At 38.7% G+C, this 20,434-nt stretch overlaps 1 protein-coding gene across 3 annotated transcripts; it reads right to left on the bottom strand.

Annotated features, from left to right (window-relative positions):
* Window positions 1-586: 586 nt before the first annotated feature.
* Window positions 587-17,097, bottom strand: LOC136707855 (uncharacterized). Of its 3 annotated transcripts, none has more exons than XM_066682142.1 (16): window positions 16,882-17,097; window positions 13,038-13,079; window positions 12,147-12,194; window positions 11,884-11,928; window positions 11,601-11,645; window positions 10,918-10,956; window positions 10,293-10,358; window positions 9,915-9,953; window positions 9,246-9,290; window positions 8,934-8,999; window positions 8,160-8,189; window positions 7,924-7,965; window positions 6,120-6,218; window positions 5,439-5,463; window positions 4,512-4,591; window positions 587-1,849 (listed from the first exon to the last, which is right to left on the bottom strand). In XM_066682142.1, exons 1-16 carry the CDS (start codon window positions 16,928-16,930, stop codon window positions 1,836-1,838), a joined length of 774 nt encoding a protein of 257 aa, XP_066538239.1. In that variant the 5' UTR covers window positions 16,931-17,097; the 3' UTR covers window positions 587-1,835. The 3 variants fall into 3 exon arrangements, with proteins under 3 accessions (XP_066538239.1, XP_066538238.1, XP_066538240.1); XM_066682141.1 differs by having other exon boundaries at window positions 8,148-8,189; XM_066682143.1 differs by lacking the exons at window positions 9,915-9,953; window positions 10,293-10,358 and having other exon boundaries at window positions 8,148-8,189.
* Window positions 17,098-20,434: the final 3,337 nt, after the last annotated feature.

The following is a 20,434-nucleotide window of genomic DNA, read 5'->3' on the forward strand; positions in this document are numbered from 1 at the left end:
AGAGTACTTCATTCATAGCATTCATTAAAATAAGGCTGTGAAAACCTAGGGCAAAAACGATATTCCTCATTGTATTAGATATAAGTCAAGTCTAGGCTTTACAGCTTATGAGAAATCTTTATTTGAGCCAATGTAATTTACAACCATCACTTCCATATACTTATAACCATCAGTCATTACTCACCTCCCAGTAAACAATTAGCCGTTGATTCAACGTTGAAATAACGTAATGACTGCCGTCTAATCAACGTTCTCTTAAGGTTGAAAATGAAAGCTGAAAAGACGTCCAAACACAGACATTGAAAAGACGACTATTAGACGTATTTTGGACGTCCATTGACGTTATTAATTGGTCCCGAAATAAATTAGTTGTATAAAACGCGTTTTAGACGTCCACTGACGTTATCGATTGGTCACCACTTAACTAACTTATTAAGATGGATTTTGGACGTCCATTGACGTTTAAAATGTGTCCTTGTCGGACAGACTACTTTTAAACCTATTTTGAAGGTCCAGGGACGTTCCTTGTTTACTGGGCTACCTCCTCCATAAAAGCTTGTTTAAAAAAAAAAAACAGAGAACAATGTTTAGCAAATTCTGTTTTATTCTAAAATCACAGTCTTATGAAATTTGCCCAATAGGTTCATTCCAAAATTTGAAGACTACAATATGTTCCAAAAACCATAATGACAGCAGAAGCATACTAACCTCTGTTACTATACATGTCCCTTTTATTTGTAATGATAATGTAGGAAAAGAAAACACAAAATTATCCATTTTTGAAAGACTTTGGAGACTTTGTGGTCATATATGGCCTTTACACAGAGAGATTTATTCAGATTCCTGTCACCAATCAGGAATGTAACCTTAACTGTTGGGTTTTTCATTGGCACATTATTTGGCAAAATGAGCCTCAATCCATCCTTGATTATAAAGATCTACAGCTTTCCTTGATGCTCCTTTTATACATATACATTACCTCATCTGTTTATATTTACACCTAACTTGTAAATATGTTTTTAATGTTATGTGTATTCTATTATGGCAGTTTATCATTACAGTACGACAAGCACATATTAATGCAACATACAACAAATAGTTTTATCAGTAGTTTTTAACAAGAAAACTGTAGACTGCATCAGCAAATAAATGGTAAGAGCGAAAACTGATTGAAAAAACAGTGACAACCTGATGCCTTTGTGCTCGACTTATATAAGATTGAGAAAAGCAGACAGAACTTTCCTTCACTGTGTAGCATCAATAATATCCCCATAACTTAAAATGTGAAAACACCCGTTACATGTTGCTATTACAGAGAAAAGTTGAACATCTGTAGACATCTTTGACTGTAAAACATTTATGAAAATAACACAGGGCCAACAGTTTTTAAGCATTATTGTTTAAAACCTTCATCTCATTCTACACATACATACATCATTACATACATGATTCTGGCCCCTCTGGTAAAGATGGGAATGGAAGGCTGAGGGATGTTTTCTTTACTGTTGGTTGGCTTTAATCTAAACAGGTTACAACTCTTATAATTAAAACATATCTCGTGTATCGTCCCATCAATCATATCAAAAAATGATCATACTATTTTCTCAAGCTGCTGTGAAGAGAAACCACAGGAAAGAGCTTATTTTCACCAGAAAGTCTGTTCATGTTAATACAGAGTTCTGATTCTCTGCATCCATACACGTTATATCCAATATAAACCATTCTAATTCAGAAGCTTATGATGCTTAGCTTCTGTTTTGTTCAGTGTAGTAGTAACAGTGTGGTTCTGAAGCTTGTAGTGTCTGCTTCTTTAGGCTCTCTGATCCTCCTTCTGTTTACTTAGCAGCAGCTACATCAGGAGATTAAGAAAAAAAAGAAAAAAAAAGATTAATCATAAAAATGAAAGTGTGCTCTGTGCCCTGCTGTGTCTACACAACGTAAACGAACCAAAAGGGTTAATTAGAGAGATGCAAAAGAACAGTTACTTTTTCTCCTCAAAAACACAATTTCAGTTTTGTAAGTAAGGTGTGTGTGTGTGTGTGTGTGTGTGTGTTCACAGGATTGTCTTCTATGGTGCCTTTCATTATTTCATATATTCATTGTCTGTAATCTAGTTCAGGGTCACGGTGGATCCAGAGCCTACCCAGAATCACTGGGCTCAAGGTGGGAACACACCCTAGAGGTGGCGCCAATCCTTCACAGAGCGACACACACTCACTCACACATTCACTCACACCTATGGACACATACCAACATGTGTTTTTGGACTGTGGGAGGAAACCGGAGCACCTGGAGGAAACCCCCATGGACACAGGGAGAACACCGGCAACTTTCAACAATCTCTCATTTTAAAAGTGTAAAAATGATTATGGGATTTTTAATTTACAGAACTGCATTCATGCAGAATATTTTGCCTTTAGAAACACATGTCAAAGCTAAGAATTTAGGCATCTTTCTTATTTTTATTATTTTTTTTCCAGGCACAAGGACAGAGATGATATTGAACTGCGCCTCTGTTTTTGTAATTGACACCATCTCCACTAGAGGTCACTCTACAACTTTTAAATGGTCGGAAATTCCCTTTTTCCAAACACCACATCCTGACAATAACGTCATTACAGTACACATTATTCCAACAATTATTCCAGAGAGTGGTCACATCTCATGTCCATAGGAGATCATAACTTAAACAACACCATCATTTCCACGCTCTATTCAGGAAATGGATCATTACATCACATACAAGTAGTTCTTGTTATTTACAGAGCTCAAATGAGCAAACCAGAAAGGCACTGGAATTATTGTTTTGTAGCTCTGAATTCACACACACAATGCAGTATTAACTCTGGAACAATAACTGTTTAAATTTGCTGCACTTGGTCAAATCCTGAGGGTCACATTCTTAAAAGCTGACATCATTTCCCCTCCACGTAGCCACAAACACAGATTAAAGCCTAGATCAGCTTTGTACATCATGATTAAACATGTTACAAATGTGATCAAGCTTCTAATTCTCATTCTGAATGATGTACAATAAAATCTGCCTTTACACAGCAGAAAGGCTTTACAAAGAACTGCCTGAGACTGTGGGCTATAGACCAGACCAGAGACACAATGCCTACAGCAAGTCTCCAGTGCCACACAATGGTGGCTATCTGAAATGGGCAAATTTGGGCTATCTTTCATCTTCCAGTGGTCTTTAAGGGGTGGGGTGATGAGAGCGAGGTGGAGAAACAAACAGCAGGAAACACCTTAACTCGCTTGGCCAAACTCAAAACAACAATGAGTTATTAAAAGCACTTGGCTTCCTTTGAGTAAATGGAAAAGGAGCGCCTGATAAAGTAAAACGGAGGGTGGGATGTGGGCAGACGAGGGGGAGGAAAGCGACAATTTAGAGGAGAAAACACAGGATTAGATCTGTCCCTATTTCCAGCACTCACTGGGCTGCTCTGGTTTTCAGGAACACTTCTGAAGTCACAGTGAAGAGATTGTGCTGAAAACTTTCTGAGAGCAGCTGCTTAAAATGGCTGGCTGAAGGAAGCCACACATTATGAAGGAATAATTATGTCAAAACATGTTGCTTGCAGTGATGACTACCAATATCTAATATGCAAATTACATCACCACTGATGTAGTGCAAAAATAGCTTTTGTTCTTAAACTAAAACAGCAGTCAATGTCTTGCCTTTGTGCCAGTTGCTATTTGGCACATACGGGACACTGCTTAAATATTTTCTACACTTTTTAAACTTAGTAATGAGTGAATTCAGTTACCCTTGAGTGCACCCATCATACACTGTCAGAAAAACGCTACGGTTGGGGTACGTTATTGTCACTAAAGGTACAACAGTGGTGTTAAAATGTACGTTAAATTCTCTTCTCCAAAAGGAGGAGTGGATATTTGTAATCTTTCATTACAGAACTGTGTAAATAAAGGAACGTCACATACATCCTGGAGATGAAAGGGGTTGTATTTTCAATTTTAAAATCTATAATTACAACAGGTACCCCCACAGTGACAGTGTAGACACAGATGAGAATTTGTTCTGTAGCACTCTGGTGTAGCTGCACATGAGCTCAAATCAAACATGGGCTATATGGGTGTAAAGCCTCTAAGGACTGGGCTGTGGAGCTGTTGAATGGTGTTCTCTGGATTGATCTCTGCACCTTCAAAAGGAATTTGGGATGCGTTGGAATGAAGCTGTGATCCAGAACTAATCCCCAAACATCAGTACCTGACCTCACTTGTCCTCTTGTGGCTGAATGAAATCAACAAACCTCTGGCTGCAACAGTACCGGATGTTTGGTAATAGTAGCAGTGTCACACAAATGACAGTTCTTAAAGTACATAAATTCCATTTTAATAATGTTTCTGTGGGAACCCAGAGCTTGACTATGATACACCATGGCAGTGAGTTATCTGCTGCATTTTGGAGAGCATTGCATATTGTGTGCGTGTGTTAGTTAGTATTAGAACACAACTTATACCAATCAGTAAAGTGAGTGACTTACCGTTCTCCTCACCGCCCGATGTCTTCACTCCCAGCAGCATGACCCCATCTTTGTTACTTTCAGTTCTTTGGAACGATGCACTGGGGTTAATAAGAGTAAAAGCACAAAGCAGTCAGTACCACAGAACAAACTCCATTTTAAGCACAGTAACCTTAATATAGGTGTAGTTGCAGGATCATGTGCTCACTATTCCTAGTGTGTGTGTGTGTAGTCAGGGCCACAAATGTTACATGCTACATACTACCAGCCTGTTCATTTGTTACAGGACTCATAAACACTATAAAGGTAGAATTGGAAACCATGGCAATAAATAATCACAGTGCAGTCATTCCAGAAATACTAGTAGGGAGTAAACTGATGAGCTTCATCATCAAAGAAAGAAGTTTTTAAACCCTATCAGAAACAGTAACACAGTTCAGATCAAAGAAAAAAAAACCTCAAGCAAAAAACATTGCCGTGAAAAAAGAAACACCGTAATTCAGTTATGAGTGCATTATAGGCCGCATAGCTCATTGGACTGTGGGAATTGTGGACTTTAAAGCCCATGTCAAACAGACCTCAGAAAATCTAATCTGTACAAACATAAAAACCCATCTGATCCAAAGCTGAACATATTAGTCTCCATCCAGCTAAGAGCAGTGTATTTCAGGATCGTAGTTAACACCACAGGAGTCCCCAAATGATCAGACCCCACACAGTTCAAATTACTTTCTCAGGCTACATTTTCCATGGACATTAATTTGGTTGCCTCAGCTCTCACTCCATGCCCCAAATAAACAAAATGCACATTCGGAGAACACAATGAAGCTAATGTGTTATGCTCTTCATCTGTTAAGCACTGAATGAGAGGTTTAACAATTAACCAAAGAGGACCCTAAGGTGTTCAGCTGTTTGATCATCCGACCCCATGCAGAAACCAATACTCACTTCTCAGTTCCAGTGTCTGTTGTATCTAAAAAATGTAAAACAAACAAGAAATTAAACAATTCTGTTCATGTAATCTTCACATATCCAGGACATTTTATTACATAGTTTGACCTGGGAAGTGGACTGTTTGAGATTTTAGATCATCACTTTCATACACAGTTTATATTAATTACACTAACCCTGTGTCGGTGGTTAGTTTCTGGTCATAAATCCACTGTTGGCTGGACATTTCTCGTGGATGGACTATTCTCAATCTAATTGTAGGGTGACCAGATCTGAGATGGTGAAAAAGAGGACACGTCTCCGGGGGGCGGACGACTACTGAGGTTATCGACCAATAACGGTAGCTCTACAGTCAGACCGTCCAATCAGAAGATTTTAGGCTACTTCACCACGCCCCCTTCTCACTCAAGCGAACCAATCGGAGTAGAGGAGGACGGGAACAGTTTGTGAACGAAACGCCTCTCGAAGTTCTATGTAAGCTCTAGAAAAACAAAATCCTGGACGTTTGTGAAATTCCGCCCGGACATTTTTTAAGTCTAAAAAAGAGGACATGTCCGGGTAAAAGAGGACGTCTGGTCACTCTATCTAATTGTATTATTGAGATTGTAAAACCTGATACACTTGTACCTGTGCCAGTGGCCCTTCTGTACTTGAAATAGTTAACTATTTAATACATACCTGGATGATGCTGAACTTTGGAACATTTATTTTTGAGGAATATCACTGCAGCCACAAGCACAACTCCCACAAGCAACAGCAACCAATAATATTTCTTATCTGTGAGGCAGAGAGAACATTGTATCTGTGATCTGTAACACTGCGATACCACTGTTACCAATAATACAGTAATACTATGTCTGTTGTGACTAAAATAGCAATATCACTGAGTCTATCATCTGTAACATAACTCTGAATGTGGTATTCGTAACTCAGTGAAAACCCTGCATATGTTATCTGTAATTATAGTGACGAAATGTGCCTGTTATGCATTATAGAAAAAACTCTACAGTAGTTATCTGTAACATACAGCGAAGCCCGAAACTATTCATACCCAGAGTAAATTATGACTTTTGGACTGGAAATGTCACCGGTGTCTCCCAGAAGATAATAAGATGATGTACAAGAGGCAGCATTGTGGGGAAAAATATTTCTCAGCTTTTATTTCCATTTAAACACAAAGTGGCATGTCCACAATTATTCATACCCTGTGCAAGTAGTCCAAGCTGTTCTAAAGCGTCCTACTTACCCTGATTCATTGGGAACAGCTGTTTTAATCAACTCAACAGGTGAAAAACAGCAGCTCTCTGCAGTTGGTTGGTGGACGGTCATGGCTAAGACAAAGGAGCTCACTAAGGACCTGCGGCTGCGCATTATGGCTGCACACAATTCAGGAAAGGACTTTAAGGCCATATCTAAATGTTTTCAAGTTCCAGTGGCTACAGTGCAAAGTATTATAAAAAATACAAGACGTTCCGCACTTGTGGAGAATTTCAGAGGACGTGGTCAGACGCCAAAAGTGACACCCGTGCTGGCCAGCAGGATAGAGAGAGAGGTGATTAAAGGATCCAAGGAACACCACCAAGGCCGTCCTGGTGAATCTGGGCACTGCTGGCAGCAACGTCTTAAGGCAGACAGTCCAAGGGACACTGCACACTGCTGGGTTTCATGGACGCAGACCAAGGAGGATGCCACTTCTCCAGAAAACGCACACAAAAGCTCACTTGGCCTTTGCAAAGGCTTGTCTGGACCAAGAAGACGTCTGGTCTTCTGGGTTATGGTCAGGTGAAACAAATATTGAATAGTTTGGCCACAATGATGTATTAATTTGTTGTAAAAAGCAGAACATTTCAACCCTAAGAAAACCATCCCCACTGTCAAACATGGTGGTGGTGAACCTAATGATCTGGGGGTCTTTTTCAGCGATGAACCAGGGAACCTACTCACAGTAAACGACACCATGAAAACTAGCAACGCATCAAGATTCTCAACAACGACATCAGACCATCTGCAGAGAAACATGGCCTTGGGCACCAGTGGACATTTCAGTGCGACAACGACCCAAAACACTGCAAAAGTGGTGAAGAAATGGTTAGCGGACAAAAACATTAACATTTTGCAGTGGCAAATCCAGAGTCCTGACTTGAATCCAACTGAAAATCTGTGGGTGAAATCAGGGTGATGGCAAGGAGACCCTCCAACCTCAAAAAGTTGGAGTTCATTGCTAAAGATCAATGGGCAAAAATACAGGAAGCATTTGATTGCTGTATTAGCCGATAAAGGCTTTTCTATTGATTATTGAGAAGGGTACGAATAATTTTGGACATCCTGCTTCTTGTTCAAAATTTATCATTTTGGGGCTCACTGTAGCAATAGCAGTCTATCACTCAGATACATTTCTGATTTGTAACTTGTAAAGATCAGATATTGAAGGCAAGTACAGCAGTGAAGATCTGTGTTACTGTGATAAACAAACCTCACTCACCATTTTCTTGTATTGCGCTGTCTGATAATACATTGTTCGAAGCTAAACAGTAAACAGAGGCATGTTACTCACACTTCAGAAAAGCATCCTTCATTTCCTGACATATATTTATATATATAAAAATTTAAACTGTAATTAATAAACCAGTAAGTTATTAGGTATCAGATATATAGATATTAAGACAGTAACATGCCTACTACAAACTACTACAAACACAAACACACGTTTTTCATTACCGTCCCCTTTCTGGAGAGTGGCGTCTGCAGCTGAATAAAAGTAAAAAGGCAAATATATTGCTGTCAATAAATATCACTATTGAATAATTGTGAAAATAAATATATATAATAAAAAATAAATTATATTCTAATTATAATATAGACAGGGGTTGGACAATGAAACTGAAACACCTGTCATTGTAGTGTGGGAGGTTTCATGGCTAAATTGGAGCAGCCTGGTGGCCAATCTTCATTAACTGCACATTGCACCAGTAAGACCATGTGCATCCAATGGTTCAAACACTGAAGGCGGTGCCGTGTATCAGGACGACAATGCACCAACACACACAGCAAGACTGGTGAAAGATTGGTTTGATGAACATGAAAGTGAAGTTGAACATCTCCCATGGCCTGCACAGTCACCAGATCTAAATATTATTGAGCCACTTTGGGGTGTTTTGGAGGAGCGAGTCAGGAAACGTTTTCCTCCACCAGCATCACGTAGAGACCTGGCCACTATCCTGCAAGAAGAATGGCTTCAAATCCCTCTGACCACTGTGCAGGACTTGTGTATGTCATTCCCAAGACGAATTGACGCTGTATTGGCCGCAAAAGGAGGCCCTACACCATACTAATAAATTACTGTCTAAAACCAGGTGTTTCACTTTCATTGTCCAACCCCTGTATATCTATATATAAGATTATATAATGTATAATAATTCCATATTATATGTATTTCAAATTAAATTAAAGGGAAAAATGAGAGAAGATCGCTGATCAGATAAAGATACTCACCGCTAGAGTTCGATGACGGTTTTAAGGTTGTCGCCGGGGAACTGGTAGCGTTTCCTGTAATATGCTCTTATAAACAGAGAAAGGTGTGTCATTATTACCCGAGAAACACTGCCTACTCTGCTGTACTCTACTGTTCTGTAATGTAATTGTGAATAACAATTCATAAAATCTTTCACATGACAAGTTTAACAAACAACTATTAATACGTTAAGTATATTTAAAAAAGTTGACAATTCTATATGTATTTATATATATTTCTACACACTTCAGAAGCAAAAGAGAGCAGTGCTGCTCAGGTGGAGAGATACTCACTAGTGACTGGTGGTGGTTTAGGTGTTGAAGTGGCTGTGACGTTTTCTAAACAGTGAAAGATGGGTCATTGTTAGATGAAAACCACTCTGCCTGCTGTACTGAACTGAACTGTAGTGTATTGTGAAAGACAGTTGCTAACATTTTAAATAAATGGCAAATTTATCAAACAATGATTATTGTCTTTGTTATATTCCAAAAACTGAGACATTACTTTTCACATCTTATATTATATATATATATATATATATATATATATATATATATATATATATATATATATATATTTTTTTTTTTTTTTTTTTTTTCTGGATAGGATTGTAAATAAAATGGCACCTGCATGAGTTGTGCATTGCAGCTGTGAGTCTGTTACACTGTCAGAAATCTTGGGAACATATCTTTTACCATTAATTAGGGAACATAATTGTACCTTATTTTTTCTAATTGTAGACTTTAAAGTTGTGTTGATTTCATACGCCCCATTTCATCTCCAGAACTTATTTAAAGTTCTTTTATTTTACACACAAACAGAATGTAATGTAATGTGAAAAGTGGACTATAAAACCACTGTTGAACCTTCAGTGGCAGATAATGTACCTCTACCGTAGCTTTTGCGAGTGCGAGTACAGCAGTGGGGTTGTGTGTTTCTGTGATAAAGAAAACCTCACTCACCTTGTTTCTGTGTAGCATTCGGTTTTATGACAGACAGCGCTAAACAGTGAAAAGACAACACTTTACTCACTTCAGAAGAGCTTTTTTGTGTATGTTTGTGTACAGTGTTATTAGCAGTGTCAAATAGTTACAAAAGCCTGCCAGGTAGGAAAAATCAGCCCTTTTTTATTCTCTGTTTCTGAGGTTTTGTGCTGATTTTGTATTTCAGTATAATTAATATATTCTGAAAATTTTCAAGTTATGCATTAAGTATTTTTAAATAAAATCATAACTATTCAAGATTCAAGTTTATACTGGAGGACAATTACACTTTAAATGCATTTGAAATTTAATTAAAGAAAAATGAGAGAAGAGTGCTGATCAGGTAGAGATACTCACAACTAGTGTATGGTGCCGCTGTTGAGTTAGATATTTGGAGACTAGAATTTGTTGTGCTACGTACTTCTAAAAAGAGAAAGAGGTGTCATTGTTACATGAAAAACACACCGCCTGTTCTGCTGTACTGTACTGTAGGGTATGTGTACTTGTGAATGATAATTCATAAAGCATTTGAAGTGACAAGTTTGAGAAACAATGATTATTGTCTTTAATATATTCAAAAAATGGACAATTCTATATACAACTATATTCATTTGTCCATTCATTGTCTGTAAGCGCTTATCCAGCTCAGGGTCATGGTGAGTCCGGAGCCTACCCGCAATCACTGGGTGGAAGGCAGGAACACACCCTGGAGGGGGCGCCTGTCCTTCGCAGCGCGACACACACTCACACATTCACTTTTGAGTCGCCAATCCACCTACCAATGTGTTTTTTTTTGGACCGTGGGAGGAAACTGGAGCACCCGGAGGAAACCCACATGGACACGGAGAGAACACACCTTTAAAAGGTACATTTACACAGTTTGTACCTTTAGTAGCAGATAATGTACCTCTACTGTAGCTTTTGCGAGTGCGAGTACAGCAGTGGGGCTGTGTGTTTCTGTGATAAAGAAAACCTCACTCACCTGGTTTCTGTGTAGCGTTCGTTGTTATAGCAGACCGCGCTAAACAGTGAAAAGACAACACTTTACTCACTACAGAAGAGCTTTTTGTGCATGTTTGTGTACAGTGTTATTAGCAGTGTCGAATATTTACAAAAGCCTGCAAAAAAATCAGCACATACGTCTTCTTTTTCTCAGTTTCTGAGGTTTTGTGCTGATTTTGTATTTCAACATAATGAATATAAACTGAAAATAAAAATCCTCAACTCATTATTATGACCGTATATTTACAAACTGTAGAGAAAATATCAGATTTTTCAAGGTATGCAGTGTAACTGTAACACTACCTGCTGCGCCACTGTGCCCCCCATATTTATATATATATATATATATATGAATGTTTATATATATATTTCTAAATCAAATTTCAAATCAAATCAAATGTATTTATGTAGCACTTTTTACAACTGATGTTGTCACAAAGCAGTTTCACAGAATAATTGCAGTAAAACAGTTTTGACATGAAATGTAAAAATGTAAGGCCAAGGGCGACAGTAGCAAGGAAAAACTCCCTCAGCTGAGTAGGAAACCTTGGTAGGAACCAAGGCTCAAAAGGAGGGGGGGGGCTATCGTCCTCTGGTCAATCTACTGGTGATAATAGTCAGAAGCAAAAGAGAGCAGTGCTGCTCAGGTGGAGAGATACTCACTAGCAGTTGATGTTACTGTCGGTGATGAAGTGGATTTGTCGTTTTCTAAACAGTGAAAGATGTGTCATTGTTACATCAAAACCACTCTGCCTGCTCTGCTGTACTGTACTGTACTGTACTCATGAATTATAATTGATAAAACTTTTTAAGTGACAAGTTTAACAAAACTATTATTGTCTTAAGTATATTTAAATAAGTTGATAATTCTATTTGTATTTATATATATTTCTACACACTTCAGAAGCAAAGGAGAGCAGTTCTGCTCAGGTGGAGAGATACTCACTAGTGATTGGTGATTCTCTAGGTTTTAAAGTGGTTGTGACGATTTCTAAACAAGGGAAAGATGGGTCATTGTTAGATGAAAACCACTCTGTCTGCTCTGCTGTACTGTACTCGTGAATTATAATTGATAAAATTTTTAAGTGACAAGTTTAACAAAACTATTATTGTCTTTAGTATATTTAAAAAAGTTGACAATTCTATATATATTTCTACACACTTCAGAAGCAAAAGAGAGCAGTGCTGCTCAGGTGGAGAGATACTTACTTGTAGGTGTTGTAGGTGTAGATGTAGGTGAAGTGGTTGTGACGATTCCTAAACAATGAAAGATGGGTCATGTTAAATGAAAACAACTCTTTTGTATTACACTCTAGTGTATTGTGAAAGACAATTGCTAACAGTTTTAAATGACAAGTTTATCAAACAATGCTTTTTGTCTTTAGTATATTTCATAAACTGAGAGACAATACTTTTCACATCTTCTATATATATATTTTTTTCTATATATATTAGAAAAAATAGTGAAGAGTGCTGCTCAGGTACGGAGATACTCACTAGTTCTTAATGCTGAGGGTTTTTTTTTTTTTTATCATACATCACTTCCTAAACAGTGTATGATATGTCACTATGCCATGAAAATCCCTTATCATGCTGGACACTAAAAATACTAAATATATACAGGAACATGCTGTCTGTAACGTGCTGGTTTGTGTTCTGTTCTGTTTTTGTTCCTTGTTTGTGCTCCCCTTGTCATGTGACTGTTTCCCCCTGTCTTGTGTCTGCTTCCTGCTTGTTCCCTGGTCATGTGATACCCTTCCCTTGTGTTTCTAGTGTCACGTGTCTTAATTAGTACCCAGGTGTTTCTTGTTGGTGTTGTCTTAATATAGTCCTTGTCAGTGGTTCTTGTTTGTGGGTCATGGTATGTGTGTTTGGTTCATGTTCATTTAGCCTTGTTCTATGTTTAGCTTTGCTCTATGTGTAATGCTCTGTGTTTTGCTTTGTTTAGTTGTGTTTAGTGTTTAGCTGTGATTAGCATTTTGTCCCTTAGTTCTGTAATTGAGCTGTTGATTTTGTAAATGATCAGACATTGATTAGTACAGTATTGAAGAGTACAGCAGAGGAGCTCTGTGTTACTGTGATGAAAAAAATCTCACTCACCCTTTGTGTCTTTATTGTCTTCTGAAGAAACAGGGCTCAGAGCTAAACAGTAAAAAGAGGCACATTAGTCATTTCAGAAGAACTTTGTGTGCATGTGTGTTTACAGTGTTATTAGCAGTGTTGAATATTTATGAATACTTCATATTTATTTTGAAATAAGGAGTATTTAATCATTATTATAATTATATTATGATTATATTATAATAATTATATTATAATGATGAATTTGATATTCATTTTTAGAACCCACATCACCCTGATCAAGTTTGTTGTGGTTCTTGTGAAAATATTATATTTTGTAATTTACTAATAATTATCTTTTGTTGACAGAGTATGTTCAAAAGAATAAAACTCTAAATATAAAGCAAATATTGTAATAAACATCATTTATTTGAAATACATCGGTTTTAATACATTTCTGCTTTAAACAGAGGAGGGGGGGGCAATCAAATTTTTCTGTTTTTCATTGTAGCAGTGGGCTTCGATCTATTCATCAGTTGGCGTTTCATTAGTTGATGGACTTTTGAAAGGGAAATCTCTTGGAGTTGATGCTCTTCAGAGGTGACTGCAGACGATTAATTTCCAAAATTCTCAAAGGAATTCCCAAAGCAATAAATAAATAAATAAATAAATTACTTGAGGAAAAATATTTCCCCCATAAAACTACAGTGAAAATTCAAAGTACCACTATTAGCTTATAATCAAATGCTAAATTAGAAGTATATTACAATCTTCACTAAATTACAGAAGTACTGTGGTGAGCACCACGGTGCCCCGTGCAACAAACAACGGTAGGGTGGTGATCTTTCCAGAATAACTGCCCCATATACTTATACATAGATGTTTTCCATAAGTAAGTACCAGTCGTTCCCCCTCTTCCTCCCATTTTGTGTGTTCCAGTAATGGACTGGGTGAGTTACTTCTGAACCTTGTTAAAGGCCAGTTCAGTAAAGTGGATTATACACGAAAACTGAAATTGAGTCCTTGCCTCCTTTGACCCTTCGATGTAGAGATAAATAAATAAATAAACCAATCAATATCAATTGCTACTACATCAGCCTTTCCTGAACTGTCAGATAGAACAGCATCTGTGCTCTGAAAAATGAATCTAATGAGCTTTGACTTTGAGATCACAGGGTGAACATCTGAGTCTTTCCTTTTTGGCTCAGATACTTAGGACTTGTTTGAGGTTTTAACAAAGGCTTTCGACTCAGACTTTAATTTTGCAGCCAATGACCAAAACGCAGTATTGCCTCATCCTGCTGTACACACATCCTCTGCCTGTGAGCACAGCTGTGAAAAGCTGCATCCTGTGAAACACTCTTTCAGCTCCTCAGAGGTTACTGGCAGCATCCTGTCAATGTTTCCTTTTCATAGTGGACACAGTATCACTCCCCTGGCTGTCTGGCCTAATGCTAATTATAATTACCTTGGATTTATGTTCTCAAGCATGGCCTGAACCCATGTAGCTACAGCTAATCCAAAAAGTCACCTGCACATTGCATAGTAATGTGTGAAAGTCAAAGATTTTCTTTATTTCTCGTTCAAAACAGTCGACTAGTTCAAAATATTCATTTTTCTGTTTGATCAAAAAAAATGCACATAAATGCAATATTACAATAAAAACGTAGAAAGAAAAACTGAGCTTTGAATGTGTCTAGCTTTTACTTTAATTACAGCTTTTATTCTTTATTTAATAAATAATATTTATTTAATAAAATAAAAAATGTGGGTTTTGCAGCCTCTCTTCTGAATAAAACATTGAAAAATAATTTTGGTTTCTTAAAGAACCTTTCAGTGGTTTCCGAGAATGCGTGAAGGAGAAATCAGGAAGTGTAGAAACTAGGAACGCGTATTTGTATTGAGTGTAACTGACGCAGCAGGCAAAGCAACCATAAGTTGGGAGAATGTTGGAAAAATGACATGTTATATATATAATATGTGTATTATGAATGGATTAAAAACTGTTTTTGGGAGAAATAAATGTTTGTGTTTTCAGGCTGCTCAGCCTCCAAGGGTGTGGTCTTGTTGATTTAGGGCGGGGGATTTACTGGAGCTTTCGCCATATTGAGGTTTCACTGGACAATGCTCCTGTCCCCTGAGAGAGAGTGGGCAGAGCAGTTCCCACCGGCTATCTCCCCAGCCAATCACACCTCAGAGAATATGCCCTTTCTACTCTGAGTGCCTTTTACAAAAACAAACAACTACATTCTTCGGCTCTACTAACACTCAGAATCTTCTCGGCAGCGGTTACACACACACACACACTGCCATACAAAGATTACTGTTCTTTCAAAAATATGAAAGCAGTCTTAACATACGCCATGGAGCTCTGTACATGTATCAGCCACAAGATTAAAGCCATAGAACTGTGAAATGAATAAGATTGAATATTTTCCTTCCTTGAAGCACTTTTAGCAGGTACTAACATGTTAAAGATGCTCTGACTAAATCGATATGATCATCACAATATGGCTCTTGTCTAAGGCGCACAAATCCAACATATTTTTCCTCACAAAATCTCACCAAATAGTTTCAAAAATGGACTGGTTACTGTGTCCCGCCCGTTAGCAGCCGCCACCGTAATGAGATTGCCAATGGTGATCATGTCACCTGCCGGTGGTTTTAATCTTGTGGCTGATCAGTGTATTTGTAGTTTTGTAGCTGGTTGGAACTGCATGGACCCTTGTCTTTGTGTGGGTGCTTTTAGTGCACTTTGAATTGCTTCTGTATGAAAGGTGCTCTATAAATAAACTTGCCTTGCCTTGCCTTGCCTAGTGAGTTACTGAGACTGGTTTATATTTTACATAACGGTGTATTATGTGGTATAACATACACCAGGGCTATTCTATTGTTCCTTGTAAGTTTTTGATCATTAGAACAAGCAACAGCTCTGTGATTGGCTCAAGATGTGACCAAAGCTAGAATTTGTATGTTTCCCAGCTCTTTGACTGTGTCTTTGTGTAGAAAGTCTTGGTTTAACTTCATCAAATGCACCTTGCACCATTTGACAAATTAAGAGGATAATGTAGGGTACAGCCACAATGCCGGTCTACATGGCCCGGAAGGCTTTTTTTTTTGGGTGTGTCTCCACATATACACCTCTATAAAGAAAACCTGACCATAAAATATCATCATCCACTCAAAAACACATTATACAACCAAACATTTCCAGACAGCCCCTCATAATTAGTATCTCTACGCTAAAGCATTATAGAAATTGGGCCATTCTGGAGGAGCTGTACACGAGGTCACCACGCCCAATGCCAAGCATCTGCTTGAGGGCCCTCAATGTGCTGTGCATCAATAAAAATTGAGGTTTTATAGTGGTGGAGTATCATCCAATAATACTGAGAGGAGTTGGAGTGGTGTTTGTGATTCAGTGCTAATTCAGAGCTAATCACTGCTGCAGCCAAAAGAGAGATATTAATTTTAGATAGCAATTTTTAGAAGTACGTCCGGTTGTAGGAAAGATACAACACTCTTTTATACTTATACAGGGTGCCTTTGAAAATAAAGTCCTCCTCAATGGTTCTTGGCTTGGATGTTTGTGTTCTATTACAAACCTCTAAGTGGTGAAAGTTCTTTATATTACACACAGGTTCTTTCAATGGGTTCTTCACACATTTACAAAACGGTTCCTTAAAACAGCGGCCACTGAAAGGTTCTTAAAGGAACCATTTGTCTGTGATATTGCTCCAAGGAAACTGTACACTCTGACACTAAGAAAAGTAAAGAACAATGCATTTGAGGGCCACATTATACACTACACATGGTCTAGTTATCTCTGCTTGTGGGTGCTCTGAGAATCTTACAGCACATGATGATAAAGAAGGGTACTTACCTAACAATAGAGCACATGCGAGGATGAAGAGAGTGACTCTGGTATCCATGATGTTGCTTTTCTTGACAGTGCAACAATGGCCTGATATTGTCAGAGTGCAGCTTCAGAAAGCTTCCAGCGGTTGTAAACTGAGATGCTCACATCCAAATCCTGGGCTGCCTGGCTGCTTATTGTGGCACTTCCTTTAACTAAGTAGGGGAAATTTAGTAGCTTCCACTTGGGTGGAGGGCTAGTGAACTGGATGGGAGGCGGTGTTGCCTGGGAGTGGTTCAGCCTGGGTGAGAATTCCAAACCCTCAGGACAGGAACTCAATCATCTCGCTCCTTTGCATGTATTTCCTGCCCTGGCCAACTGCATGTGATTGTTCTGGAGTGTGGTGGTGCTCATGTTGGTCCACAGGCAAGGTTCCAGACCCGAACCAAAACAAATAAAATGTACTGGACGTGTTCAAAACACAGTTTGGTTGCTGTTTGGCCAAATTGACTTGGTACATCAGGGCTGGCACATAACTACACAGTCTTTCATTTTCTGAGATTAGATTCTTGATTTCTTTGAGGTGGAACAAGCACCCTCGAGTCGAAGGGTGAAATTAAGGCCGGATGGCCCTTTTTTTAGTGGCTATCACCTTTTAAATCTAATTTCATATTGGTTACCAATAGCGTCATAGATTATATTGTGAATCAGGCAGATTATTTTTATTATTATTATTATACAAACTGGGCAGCACGGTGGTGCAACGGGTAGTGTCACAGTCACACAGTTCCAGGGACCTTTCCCGATTCCTGTTCGATTCCTGCTCCGGGTGACTGTCTGTGAGGAGTGTGGTGTGTTCTCCCTGTGTCCACGTGGGTTTCCTCCCACAGTCCAAAAACACACGCTGGTAGGTGGATTGGTGACTCAAAAGTGTCCGTAGGTGTGAATGTGTGTGTGTGTGTGTTGCCCTGTGAAGGCCTGGTGCCCCCTCCAGGGTGTATTCCCCACCTTGCTCCCAATGATTCCAGGTAGGCTCTGGACCCACCGCGACCCTGAACTGGATAAGGGTTACAGATAATGAATGAATGAATGAATTATACACACCGTTATTGTCCACAGTGGGTGCACAGTAAAGTCATTGTAAATGGTGTCTACAAATGTTTTGATGTATATTGTCCATCTTTTCAACATAACTTCCAACTACTCTTGAGTTACAACTCTTGAGCAGGAAGTCTAACACACATAGGAGTCAGTGCACTAGTGGTTTATGAACAGTTTGAAAAGAATCATTGCATGAATAAGCTCTCCTCAGGGTCACTACAGGTAAGAGTGGGTGTGATCACGAAGGTCTTACTACAGCCATACACAGGCAACACAGAGACCTGCTTATGTAAGAGATCTCCACCCAAACAACTCAACATTACTTTCACTACAGGATGTAGAAAGAATTCATTGTATAACTCCTGGTTGCGACATGATATTTAGAGCCATGAAGAAGGAAGAGTTCATTTGGGACCTACAGGGCTACAGCACACTGCAGAAAGTATTGGACTGAAAGTGTTCACTAAGTTAAATGATTTATATATATATTTCTTTTTCCTTCCCTTTTCCTATCCGTACTGACTCCTGTATCTGATGGTATTTTAGTTCAAAGACATTTTAAACTGTAAATGATGTGTATTGAAAATTACTGCATATTCATAAATGGCTCTTGATTATGGCATTTGCTAAATCAATGTAAATGTTCATTTTTATTGCTATTAACAAGTAAAATGCTCAGTAATTTCAGCCATGAAGCAGTCTGGATTACATCATGTATAAAGCATTTCCTGTGTGTGTGTGTGTAGGTGTGTATGTATTTTTGTTGGTGTAAGAATCTGAATAAATGCTAAAGCCTACTTGACCCCAAACAGGACGCCAGAACTGGGCTTCCTTCCTGCTTCTATTGTCTCACATGTGGGCTTGAGAAAAGCCAAGGGAAATTTTGAGATATAGCAGGGCATACTCCTTTTGAGTAAACTGTTAATGTTGTGCGTTGGCAAAGAATATACAGGAAACAGATTGAATGTGAAAAAACCTGACAATCGTCCAAACATTCTCTGCTGCAGAGCTGGAAGAAGGCTTTAATCTTATGACATTTTAAACCTGAACAAACCATGCTTCACCTACAATTACGTGTTTTTTTTTATATAAAGAAACAGTAGGTAGGTTCGCCAAGCCTTATAGCCGAATAAATATAGGACAGGGGTTTAGGATTTTAAGTTTTACTATTTAACACTGTGTACAGTTCAAACTCCATCATTTACAAACATTAGTAGACACCGTTTATAATGTGTAAATTCAGCTCATGCTCAATTGCACATGCACACAGCTTGCATAATCTCAACAGAATACAATGAAATGAAAAGGGATGTTCTAGAGCAGCTACACATGAGCCAATATGAGGTCAATATGCTCAAAGCCAAGCATGGGCTTAAGGAGTATTTATTAAAATAAATAAATAAATAAATCTGGCAGCTTTGAACCATGGAGTAGTGTTCTCTGGAGAATCATTTATGACATGACCTGGCCAGTGTTCTTGTATCATCCGGTGTAAAGCTCTCCCAGAAGTGTAGAAACTCTTACTGCACCAACTGTAAGAACAGATTAGTACCCTTCATTTATTCATTCATTATCTGTAACCCTTATCCAGTTCAGAGTCGCGGTGGGTCCAGAGCCTACCTCGAATCATTGGGCGCAAGGTGGGAATACACCCTGGAGGGGACGCCAGTCCTTCACAGGGCAACACAGACACACACACATTCACTCACACCTACGGACACTTTTGAGTCGCCAATCCACCTACCAACATGTGTTTTTTGGACCGTGGGAGTAAACCGGAGCACCCGGAGGAAACCCACGCAGACACAGGGAGAACACACCAGGAGACATTCACCCGGAGCGGGAATCGAACCCACAACCTCCAGGCACCAAACACTCACCCAGTCAGTCTCACAGTCATAGACACTATTGCACAGCCACTACACCTACAAATATTTGTTTTGGATTGTGGAAGGAAAGTGGTGAACCTGGAAGGAACCCATGCAGACACTGAGAACACACCAAACACCTTACGGTCCCTGACCTGTTGCATCACCGTGACAACCTGAACTTAAATCTGACGTATTGAAATATTTTTTTACAAATGCAAAAAAAATATTTTGAATCAATACCACACCCCTAATATCAGTACCTCAACAAAAAGGTTTCCAATGTTTATGATGTTTATTCACCCTGGCAGCAGTTGCTGCATTTGTGGGTGAGGCATAGAAATAGCATCCAAATTAGCTTACATTTCACAGGACACTTACCAAAACACAAATCTGACAGAGAAGTAATCTTCGCCATCATTGTTTACTTGTGGAGACAGGACTTGGCTATAAAAAAAATAACTTGTATCCGCAGTGTTTCACATACTGACGTGTTTCCTTTAGACCATGTTATCTCATACAAGTGAATTCTCATGAAGTCTACTTAGCTGCAGGACAGCCTTTTCCACATCTGCATGGAAGATCAGATAGCAGTAGGAGGTTAAAGTTAG

This window comes from Hoplias malabaricus, chromosome 9 (assembly GCF_029633855.1).
Source record: "Hoplias malabaricus isolate fHopMal1 chromosome 9, fHopMal1.hap1, whole genome shotgun sequence".
Classification (NCBI taxonomy): domain Eukaryota; kingdom Metazoa; phylum Chordata; class Actinopteri; order Characiformes; family Erythrinidae; genus Hoplias; species Hoplias malabaricus.